Source organism: Oncorhynchus mykiss, unplaced genomic scaffold, assembly GCF_013265735.2.
Source record: "Oncorhynchus mykiss isolate Arlee unplaced genomic scaffold, USDA_OmykA_1.1 un_scaffold_87, whole genome shotgun sequence".
Taxonomy (NCBI): Eukaryota; Metazoa; Chordata; class Actinopteri; order Salmoniformes; family Salmonidae; genus Oncorhynchus; species Oncorhynchus mykiss.
Window position 1 is genome coordinate 2,149,644 of NW_023493659.1, and position 12,274 is coordinate 2,161,917.

At 47.7% G+C, this 12,274-nt stretch overlaps 1 protein-coding gene across 3 annotated transcripts in view; it reads right to left on the reverse strand.

Moving 5' to 3' along the window:
- LOC110512130 (2-hydroxyacylsphingosine 1-beta-galactosyltransferase) overlaps positions 1 to 12,274 on the reverse strand; it is a 200,695-nt gene that overhangs the window by 84,941 nt on the left and 103,480 nt on the right. For all 3 annotated transcript variants that reach the window (XM_036971969.1, XM_036971970.1, XM_036971968.1), the window contains exon 2: positions 4,162 to 4,355. In XM_036971969.1, the coding sequence (XP_036827864.1) occupies positions 4,162 to 4,353 (192 nt within the window). In that variant the 5' untranslated portion in view covers positions 4,354 to 4,355. The remainder of the gene's footprint in view (positions 1 to 4,161; positions 4,356 to 12,274) is intronic.

A 12,274-nucleotide genomic window follows, 5' to 3' on the forward strand; every position in this document is an offset into this window, starting at 1 on the left:
TGTTACCTGGCCCACCTCTGACACCAATGATCCTGCTACTTAGTATCACAATGTTACCAGGCCCACCTCTGACACCAATAACTTTTCTACTTAGTAACACAATGTTACCTGGCCCACCTCTGACACCAATGACCCTTCTACTTAGTATCACAATGATACCTGGCCCACCGCTGACACCAATGACCCTGCTACTTAGTAACACAATGTTACCTGGCCCACCTCTGACACCAAATACCCTTCTACTTAGTAACACAATGTTACCTGGCCCACCTCTGACCCTCTACTTAGTAACACAATGTTACCTGGCCCACCTCTGACCCTCTACTTAGTAACACAATGTTACCTGGCCCACCCCTGATACAAATGATCCTGCTACTTAGTATCACAATGTTACCTAGCCCACCCCTGACACCAATGACCCTGCTACTTAGTAACACAATGTTATCTGGCCCACCTCTGACCCTCTACTTAGTAACACAATGTTACCTGGCCCACCTCTGACACCAATGACCCTGCTACTTAGTAACACAATGATACCTGGCCCACCTCTGACACCAATGACCCTTCTACTTAGTATCACAATGTTACCTGGGCCACCTCTGACACCAATGATCCTTCTACTTAGTAACACAATGTTACCTGGCCCACCTCTGACACCAATGACCCTGCTACTTAGTATCACAATGTTACCTGGCCCACCTCTGACACCAATGATCCTTCTACTTAGTAACACAATGTTACCTGGCCCACCTCTGACACCAATGACCCTTCTACTTAGTAACACAATGATACCTGGCCCACCTCTGACACCAATGATCCTTCTACTTAGTAACACAATGTTACCTGGCCCACCTCTGACACCAATGACCCTGCTACTTAGTAACACAATGTTACCTGGCCCACCTCTGACACCAATGAGCCTGCTACTTAGTAACACAATGTTACTTGGCCCACCTCTGACAACAATGACCCTGCTACTTAGTAACACAATGTTACCTGGCCCACCTCTGACACCAATGACCCTGCTACTTAGTAACACAATGTTACCTGGCCCCCCTCTGACCCCTACTTAGTAATACAATGTTACCTGGCCCACCTCTGACACCAATGACCCTGCTACTTAGTAACACAATGTTACCTGGCCCACCTCTGACCCTCTACTAAGTAACACAATGTTACCTGGCCCACCTCTGACCCTCTACTAAGTAACACAATGTTACCTGAACCACCTCGGACACCAATGACCCTGCTACTTAGTAACACAATGTTACCTGGCCCACCTCTGACACCAATGACCCTGCTACTTAGTAACACAATGTTACCTGGCCCACCTCTGACCCTCTACTAAGTAACACAATGTTACCTGGCCCACCTCTGACCCTCTACTTAGTAACACAATGTTACCTGGCCCACCTCTGACACCAATGATCCTGCTACTTAGTAATACAATGTTACCTGGCCCAACTCTGACACCAAATACCCTGCTACTTAGTAACACAATGTTACCTGGCCCACCTCTGACCCTCTACTAAGAAACACAATGTTACCTGGCCCACCTCTGACCCTCTACTTAGTAACACAATGTTACCTGGCCCACCTCTGACACCAATGATCCTGCTACTTAGTATCACAATGTTACCTGGCCCACCTCTGACACCAATAACTTTTCTACTTAGTAACACAATGTTACCTGGCCCACCTCTGACACCAATGACCCTTCTACTTAGTATCACAATGTTACCTGGCCCACCGCTGACACCAATGACCCTGCTACTTAGTAACACAATGTTACCTGGCCCACCTCTGACACCAAATACCCTTCTACTTAGTAACACAATGTTACCTGGCCCACCTCTGACACCTCTGACCCTGCTACTTAGTAACACAATGTTACCTGGCCCACCTCTGACACCAATGACCCTGCTACTTAGTATCACAATGTTACCTGTCCCACCTCTGACACCAATGACCCTTCTACTTAGTAACACAATGTTACCTGGCCCACCTCTGACACCAAATACCCTTCTACTTAGTAACACAATGATAGCTGGCCCACCTCTGACACCTCTGACCCTGCTACTTAGTAACACAATGTCACCTGGCCCACCTCTGACACCAATGACCCTGCTACTTAGTATCACAATGTTACCTGGCCCACCTCTGACACCAATGACCCTTCTACTTAGTAACACAATGTTACCTGGCCCACCTCTGACACCAATGACCCTTCTACTTAGTATCACAATTTTACCTGGCCCACCTCTGACACCAATGACCCTGCTACTTAGTAACACAATGTTACCTGGCCCACCTCTGACACCAATGACCCTGCTACTTAGTAACACAATGTTACCTGGCCCACCTCTGACCCTCTACTAAGTAACACAATGTTACCTGGCCCACCTCTGACCCTCTACTTAGTAACACAATGTTACCTGGCCCACCTATGACACCAATGATCCTGCTACTTAGTAATACAATGTTACCTGGCCCAACTCTGACACCAAATACCCTGCTACTTAGTAATACAATGTTACCTGGCCCAACTCTGACACCAAATACCCTGCTACTTAGTAACACAATGTTACCTGGCCCACCTCTGACCCTCTACTAAGAAACACAATGTTACCTGGCCCACCTCTGACCCTCTACTTAGTAACACAATGTTACCTGGACCACCTCTGACACCAATGATCCTGCTACTTAGTATCACAATGTTACCTGGCCCACCTCTGACACCAATAACTTTTCTACTTAGTAACACAATGTTACCTGGCCCACCTCTGACACCAATGACCCTTCTACTTAGTATCACAATGTTACCTGGCCCACCGCTGACACCAATGACCCTGCTACTTAGTAACACAATGTTACCTGGCCCACCTCTGACACCAAATACCCTTCTACTTAGTAACACAATGTTACCTGGCCCACCTCTGACCCTCTACTTAGTAACACAATGTTACCTGGCCCACCTCTAACCCTCTACTTAGTAACACAATGTTACCTGGCCCACCCCTGACACCAATGATCCTGCTACTTAGTATCACAATGTTACCTAGCCCACCCCTGACACCAATGACCCTGCTACTTAGTAACACAATGTTACCTGGCCCACCTCTGACCCTCTACTTAGTAACACAATGTTACCTGGCCCACCTCTGACACCAATGACCCTGCTACTTAGTAACACAATGTTACCTGGCCCACCTCTGACACCAATGACCCTTCTACTTAGTAACACAATGTTACCTGGCCCACATCTGACACCAATGATCCTTCTACTTAGTAACACAATGTTACCTGGCCCACCTCTGACACCAATGACCCTTCTACTTAGTATCACAATGTTACCTGGGCCACCTCTGACACCAATGATCCTTCTACTTAGTAACACAATGTTACCTGGCCCACCTCTGACACCAATGACCCTGCTACTTAGTATCACAATGTTACCTGGCCCACCTCTGACACCAATGATCATTCTACTTAGTAACACAATGTTACCTGGCCCACCTCTGACACCAATGACCCTTCTACTTAGTAACACAATGATACCTGGCCCACCTCTGACACCAATGATCCTTCTACTTAGTAACACAATGTTACCTGGCCCACTTCTGACACCAATGACCCTGCTACTTAGTAACACAATGTTACCTGGCCCACCTCTGACACCAATGAGCCTGCTACTTAGTAACACAATGTTACTTGGTCCACCTCTGACAACAATGACCCTGCTACTTAGTAACACAATGTTACCTGGCCCACCTCTGACACCAATGACCCTGCTACTTAGTAACACAATGTTACCTGGCCCACCTCTGACCCTCTACTAAGTAACACAATGTTACCTGGCCCACCTCTGACCCTCTACTAAGTAACACAATGTTACCTGGCCCACCTCGGACACCAATGACCCTGCTACTTAGTAACACAATGTTACCTGGCCCACCTCTGACCCTCTACTAAGTAACACAATGTTACCTGGCCCACCTCGGACACCAATGACCCTGCTACTTAGTAACACAATGTTACCTGGCCCACCTCTGACCCTCTACTTAGTAACACACTGATACCTGGCCCACCTCTGACCCTCTACTTAGTAACACAATGTTACCTGGCCCACCTCTGACCCTCTATTTAGTAACACAATGTTACCTGGCGCCCCTCTGACAGCAGGATGGAAGTATCATGTCCCTGGAGGTGGAGTTCTGTGGCCAGGGTCTTGAAGATGTAGAGATGGGACTCAAACATGATGGGAGGGACTACGATGATCCTGGAGGACCAGCATGCACTGGGGTACAGGGAGAGGTGGAGGAGGAGGGAGAGGAGTGACGGGGGAGGGTGCATGGCTGGGAGGAACAGCGGGGAAGGGAGGAGAGGAAGAGAGAAAAAAATGAGTTAGTTGTCATAACAACAAGAGGAGGACAGAACACGTATTTATCAGGATCAATAACATCAGGACAGAACACATATTTATCAGGCTGTATCAGGATCAATAACATCAGGACAGAACACATATTTATCAGGATCAATAACATCAGGACAGAACACATATTTATCAGGATCAATAACATCAGGAAAGAACACATGTTTATCAGGCTGTATCAGGATCAATAACATCAGGACAGAACACATATTTATCAGGCTGTATCAGGATCAATAACATCAGGACAGAACACATTTATCAGGCTGAATCAGGATCAAAAACAGGATCAATAACATCTCTCTTTCCCTCTTTCCCTCTTGCCATACTGTTGAATCTAACACTCAGAATCTAACACCCAGTTTACAGCCTGTGTGTGTGTGTGTGTGTGTGTGTGTGTGTATGTGTGTGTGTGTGTGTGTGTGTGTGTGTGTGTGTGTGTGTGTGTGTGTGTGTGTGTGTGTGTGTGTGTGTGTGTGTGTGTGTGTGTGTGTGACTAAATGGTCTAAGTATACAATAGGTAACTGATTAGTGGTTAGGAGGCGTTTTGAGGGTGTGTTGTCAGACTCATGATGTGTGAGCTCCAAATGTTTCCCTGTTCCCTTCATAGTGCACTACTTTAGACCAGAGTCCTATGGAACCCTGTTCTCTTCATAGTGCACTACTTTAGACCAGAGTCCTATGGAACCCTGTTCCCTTCATAGTGCACTACTTTAGACCAGAGTCCTATGGAACCCTGTTCCCTTCATAGCGCACTACTTTAGACCAGAGTCCTATGGAACCCTGTTCCCTTCATAGTGCACTACTTTAGACCAGGGCCTTATAGGGGATAATATGCCATTTGGGATTCAGATATGTGTATCTGACAGGCTTTCTAACAGCGGGTCACCTGTGGCACCGTGATCTGTGTGTGAGTGGTAGAGGTTTTGTTAGGAAGCGATAGACGTAACCTGGTAAGATTATGTGGTGAGCTCTCTCTCTCTCTCTCTCTCTCTCTCTCTCTCTCTCTCTCTCTCTCTCTCTCTCTCTCTCTCTCTCTCTCTCTCTCTCTCTCTCTCTCTCTCTCTCTCTCTCTCTCTCTCTCTCTCTCTCTCTCTCTCTCTCTCTCTCTCTCTCTCTCTCTCTCTCTCTCTCTCTCTCTCTCTCTCTCTCTCTCTCTCTCTCTCTCTCTCTCTCTCTCTCTCTCTCTCTCTCTCTCTCTCTCTCTCTCTCTCTCTCTCTCTCTCTCAGCGCCTGATCCCAGATAAAGTAGGAATTGTTGTTGTTTCTGGTTATGATTACTGCTTGGATAACCTTATCTAACCTTACTGCTTGGATAACCTTATCTACTATTCCGAATTGATGAATGTTTTATTCTTTATGCGGTGCAGAACACCGGAAGAATCAGCACTGAATTATCACCCTGAATCAGAGGAAGAATCAGCACTGAATTATCACCCTGAATCAGTGGGAAGAATCAGCACTGAATTATCACCCTGAATCAGAGGAAGAATCAGCACTGAATTATCACCCTGAATCAGAGGAAGAATCAGCACTGAATTATCACCCTGAATCAGTGGAAGAATCAGCAATGAATTATCACCCTGAATCAGTGGAAGAATCAGCAATGAATTATCACCCTGAATCAGTGGAAGAATCAGCAATGAATTATCACCCTGAATCAGTGGAAGAATCAGCACTGAATTATCACCCTGAATCAGTGGAAGAATCAGCACTGAATTATCACCCTGAATCAGTGGAAGAATCAGCACTGAATTATCACCCTGAATCAGTGGAAGAATCAGCACTGAATTATCAGCACGGTAGCAACACAACATGACAGCACAGCATGGTAGCAACACAACATGACAACACAGCACGGTAGCAACACAGCATGACAACAACATGGTAGCAACACAACATGGTAGCAGAACAAAACACAGTACAAACATTATTGGGCCCAGACAACAGCACAAAGGGCAAGAAGGTAGAGACAACAATACATCACACAAAGCAGCCACAACTGTCAGTAAGAGTGTTCATGATTGAGACTTTGAATGAAGAGATGGAGATAAAACTGTCCAGTTTGAGTGTTTGTTGCAGGTCGTTCCAGTCGCTAGCTGCAGCAAACTGAAAAGAGGAGCGACCCAGGGATGTGTGTGCTTTGGGGACCGTTAACAGAATGTGACTGGCAGAACGGGTGTTGGATGTGGAGGATGAGGGCTGCAGTAGATATCTCAGATAGAGGGGAGTGAACAGGTGTTGTATGTGGAGGATGAGGGCTGCAGTAGGTATCTCAGATAGGGGTGTGTGAGGCCTAAGAGGGTTTTATAAATAACCATCAACCAGTGGGTCTTGCGACGGGTATACAGAGATGATCAGAGTGCAGTGATGTGTCCTAGTGAGAAGTGAGAAGCTTCCTTCTGAGTGGACAGCTTGATGACAACCAGTCAATATTCAGGTCCCTGAGAAAGAAGACCTCTCTGTTTACATCACATACAGTATCAAGCATTTCACACATATTATTTAGATACTGACTGTTACTGGCAACACCCCAAAAGAAGGACAACATTCCTGCCAGCCTGCTACCGTTGACACCAGACAGGAAGGACAACATTCCCCCCAGCCTGCTACCGTTGACACCAGACAGGAAGGACAACATTCCCCCCAGCCTGCTACCGTTGACACCAGACAGGAAGGACAACATTCCCCCCAGCCTGCTACCGTTGACACCAGACAGGAAGGACAACATTCCCCCCAGCCTGCTACCGTTGACACCAGACAGGAAGGACAACATTCCCCCCAGCCTGCTACCGTTGACACCAGACAGGAAGGACAACATTCCCCCCAGCCTGCTACCGTTGACACCAGACAGGAAGAACAACATTCCCCCCAGCCTGCTACCGTTGACACCAGACAGGAAGGACAACATTCCCCCCCAGCCGGCTACCGTTGACACCAGACAGGAAGGACAACATTCCCCCCACCAACACCACTTCCCCCAGCCTGCTACCGTTGACACCAGACAGGAAGGACAACATTCCCCCCACCATTACACCACCTCCCCCAGCCTGCTACCGTTGACACCAGACAGGAAGGACTGTTAGTACTTGGTGGCCTATAGCAACACCCCAACAGAAGGAAAACATTCCCCCCACCTGCTACCATTGACACCAGACAGGAAGGACAACATTCCCCCCACCATTACACCACCTCCCCCAGCCTGCTACCGTTGACACCAGACAGGAAGGACAACATTCCCCCCACCATTACACCACCTCCCCCAGCCTGCTACCGTTGACACCAGACAGGAAGGACAACATTCCCCCCACCATTACACCACCTCCCCCAGCCTGCTACCGTTGACACCAGACAGGAAGGACAACATTGCCCCCACCAACACCACACCTCCCCAGTCTGTACCGTTGACACCAGACAGGAAGGGGCCACGGATTGATGCTGCTTACGCCAAATCCTGACTCTGCCATCAGCGTGACGCAACAGGAACCTGAATTCGTCGGGGGGACCGAGGAATGTTTTTCGACTACTCAATTGTCCAGCGTTGGTGATGACCCAGTGACAGGGACACCTTGTTTTTAGCTGATAGGAGAGGAACCCCGATGTGGTCGTCTGTAGCCAATCCGTAACCAGGACCGACGAGTTGTGTGTTCCCGAGATGCCGTTCTGCACACCACTGTTGTACTGCACCGTTATTTGTCTGTTAGCTACTCTAGTTCCACCTTGGAGCTGATTTCGCCCACTAGGGCTGTCGCTGACTGGATGTTATTTGTCTGTTAGCTATTCTAGTTCCACCTTGGAGCTGATTTCGCCCACTAGGGCTGTCGCTGACTGGATGTTTGTCTGTTTGCTATTCTAGTTCCACCTTGGAGCTGATTTCGCCCACTAGGGCTGTCGCTGACTGGATGTTATTTGTCTGTTAGCTATTCTAGTTCCACCTTGGAGCTGATTTCGCCCACTAGGGCTGTCGCTGACTGGATGTTTGTCTGTTTGCTATTCTAGTTCCACCTTGGAGCTGATTTCGCCCACTAGGGCTGTCGCTGACTGGATGTTTTTTGTTTGCCGCACCAACCCTAGAAAGTGTCGTGCGTGAAAAGCCCAGGAGTCCAGCTCTTTTCTGAGACACTGGATCAGGCTTGCCTGGCAGCGGAGATCAGACCACGTTCAAAGTCGCTTAGATCCCTCTCCCCTTCTAATAGTCAACGGAACAGTAACTGAATGCCTCGAAGCCCGTCTGCCTGATTTATATAGCAAGACACAGCCACGTGACTCACTGTCTATAGGACTGTGTATTTAGAGTTTTTGAATTTTAGAGTTTTAGAATTTAGAATATTGTGTATTTAGAGGTTTAGAGTTTTAGAATTTAGTTTTAGAATTTGGAATATTGTATATTTCGAGTTTTAGAATTTTAGAATGTAGTTTTGGAATTTAGAATATTGTGTATTTAGAGGTTTAGAGTTTTAGAATTTAGTTTTAGAATTCAGAATATTGTTCTTGGGGGAAGGAGGAGAAAGAGAGAGTGACAGACAGAGAGGACTCTCTCCCTGTGGCAGCCATCTCGTAGTCATTGTTCTGAGGGCAGATATTGTTACAACCTCCCCTCCTCCCCGCCAGACAGCCTGCTGAATGTTACCATGGCAATCACCTAGCGTCTAGGGCCCATCAGCCATGCTGCCTCATCACGACTCGGGTTACTAACAGCATAGTCAGGTTACACACACACAGCTTGAGACAGCCTGTATTTATTTATATTTATTTAACCTTTATTTAACTAGCTAAGTTAGTTAAGAACAAATTCTTATTTACAATGACGGCCTACGCCGGCCAAAACCTAACCCGGACGACGTTGAGCCAATAGCGGGACACCCAATGGGACTCCAAAATCACAGCCGGTTGTGATCCAGCCTGGAATGGAAACAGGGTCAGTAGTGACACCTCGAGCACTGAGATGTAGTGCCTTAGTCTGCTGGCCACTCGGGAGCCCTCTGTAGACCCCACTGATCATCTGGGTCTGATGGTAGTCAGCTAGCCACTGCTAGCGGTCATCAGCTAACCTTTAGCCCGGACAACTCCTGCCAGTCTGCACAACGCGATTCAACCCAGAGCATATCGGACTTCTTCTTCTCCTTATCCCCGTATTCCTACCACTCTGAACCTCTTCACCTGGATCATCACAGCTAACTGCTATTCTGATTGACTTCTCCTGGCTAATGTCTCTGTCCCGAAGCAAGCACCAATTAGCCTGGAGCTAGCCTACGCTAGGCCCATCTCTCGGCTAGCTGAAGAGGTCCATCAGCCACTCCTTGGGCTACAATACCTATTTTAGGAATTGGCCTGGACCCCTTTTATTGCCGATGCGGAGCCCCGCCGATCCTTCACGACTGGACTACCAACATGATCCACCCGAGGGGGATTTCCAACTGGCTCCTTTGCCGCGACATCCCCTGAATGCCCATCTGCTAGCCTGCTAGCCGCGGCCCGCTAGCTGTCTAGAGCACAGCGGACTGTTAGTTGAAGAAGTCCTTTTTTTTTTTACGACATGGCCCCCTGCTGATCCATCACGACTGGTAACCGTGCCAACGTAACCGTAACCGGAGGCTACAACTGATACAACCGGGCCCCTGCCCGCTAGCTGTCTGAATCGCCGTGTCTCCAGTTCGCCCAGCTACTCACAGGACCCAATGATCACTCGGCTACGCATACCTCTCCCTAACGTCAATATGCCTTGTCCATTGCTGTTTTGGTCAGTAATCACTGCCTTATTTCACTGTAGAGCCTCTAGCCCTGCTCAATAAGACTTAGCTAAGCCTTTAGCTCCACCTCCCACACATGCGATGACCTCACCTGGTATAAATGATGTTTCTAGAGACAATATCGCTCTCATTGTCACTCAATGCCTAGGTTTACCTCCACTGTATTCACATCCTACCATACCCTTGTCTGTACATTATGCTTTGAATCTATGCTATCGTGCCCAGAAACATGCTCCTTTTACTCTCTGTTCCGAACGTACTAGACAACCAGTTCTTATAGCCTTTAGCTGTACCCTTATCCTACTCCTCCTCTGTTCCTCTGGTGATGTAGAGGTGAATCCAGTCCCTGCAGTGCCTAGCTCCACTCCTATTCCCCAGGCGCTATCATGTGTTGACTTCTGTAACCGTAAAAGCCTTGGATTCATGCATGTTAACATTAGAAACCTCCTCCCTAAGTTTGTTTTATTCACTGCCTTAGCACACTCTGCCAACCCGGATGTCCTAGTCGTGTCTGAATCCTGGCTTAGGAAAACCACCAAAAACCCCGAAATGTCCATCCCTAACTATACCATTTTCCGACAAGATAGAACTGCCAAAGGGGGCGGAGTTGCAATCTACTGCAGAGATAGCCTGCAGAGTTCTGTCTTACTATTCAGGTCTAAAAACAAACAATTTGAGCTTCTACTTTAAAAATGCACATTTCCAGAAACAGTTGCCGCTTGCTATAGACCACCTTCTGCCCCCAGCTGTGCCCTGGACTCCATATGTGAATTGATCGGCCCCCAACTATCTTCAGACCTTGTGCTGTTAGGTGACCTAAACTGGGACATGCTTAACACCCCAGCCATCCTACAATCTAAGCTTGATGCCCTCAATCTCACACAAATTATCAATGAACCTACCAGGTACAACCCCAGATCTGTAAACACGGGCACTGCTGTCTTCAACCAGGATATCAGGATACCACCCCTCATCACTGTCAAACGCTCCATAAAACACTTCAGTGAGCAGGCCTTTCTAATCGACCTGACGAGGGTATCCTGGAAGGATATTGACCTCAACCCGTCAGTAGAGGATGCCTGGTTATTCTTTAAAAGTGCTTTCCTCACCATCTTAAAAAAGCATGCCCCGTTGAGAAAATGTAGAACCAGTAAGGATAGCTTTTTCAACCAGAAATGTGCATTTGCATCTCAAAAAAGTTCTGGGACACTGTAAAGTCCATGGAGAATAAGAGCACCTCCTTCCAGCTACCCAATGCACTGAGGCTAGGAAACACTGTCATCACTGATAATTCCATGATAATTGAGAATTTCAATAATCATTTTTCTACGGCTGGCCATGCTTTCCACCTGGCTACCCCTACCTTGGTCAACTGCCCGGCACCCTCCACAGCAACTTGCCCCCTTTCTCCTGCACCCAAATCCAGATAGCTGCAAAATCTGGACCCCTACAAATCAGCTGGGCTAGACAATCTGGACCCTCTCTTTCTAAAATTATCCGCCGAAATTGTTGCAACCCCTATTACAAGCCTTTTCAACCCCTCTTTCGTGTCGTCTGAGATTCCCAAAGATCGGAAAGCTGCTGTAAGGTCATCACCCTTTTCAAAGGGGGAGACAAATCTAGACCAAAACTGCTACAGACCTATATCTATCCTACCCTGCCTTTCTAAGGTCTTTGAAAGCCAAGTTAACAAACAGGTCACCGACAATTTCGAATCCACCGTACCTTCTCTGCTATGCAGCTGGTTTCCGAGCTTGTCATGGGTGCACCTCAGCCAAGCTCAAGGTCCTAAACGATATCAAAACCGCCATCGATAAGAGACAGTACTGTGCAGCCGTCTTCATCAACCTGGCCAAGGCTTTCGACTCTGTCAATCACCGTATTCTTATCGGCAGACAATAGCCTTGGCTTCTCAAATGACTGCCTCGCCTGGTTCACCAACTACTTCTCAGACAGGGTTCAGTGTGTCAAATCGGAGGACCTGTTGTCCGGACCTCTGGCAGTCTCTCTGGGGGTGCCACAGGGTTCAATTCCCGGACCGACTCTTTTCTCTGTAAACATCAATGATGTCGCTCTTGCTGCAGGTGATTCTCTG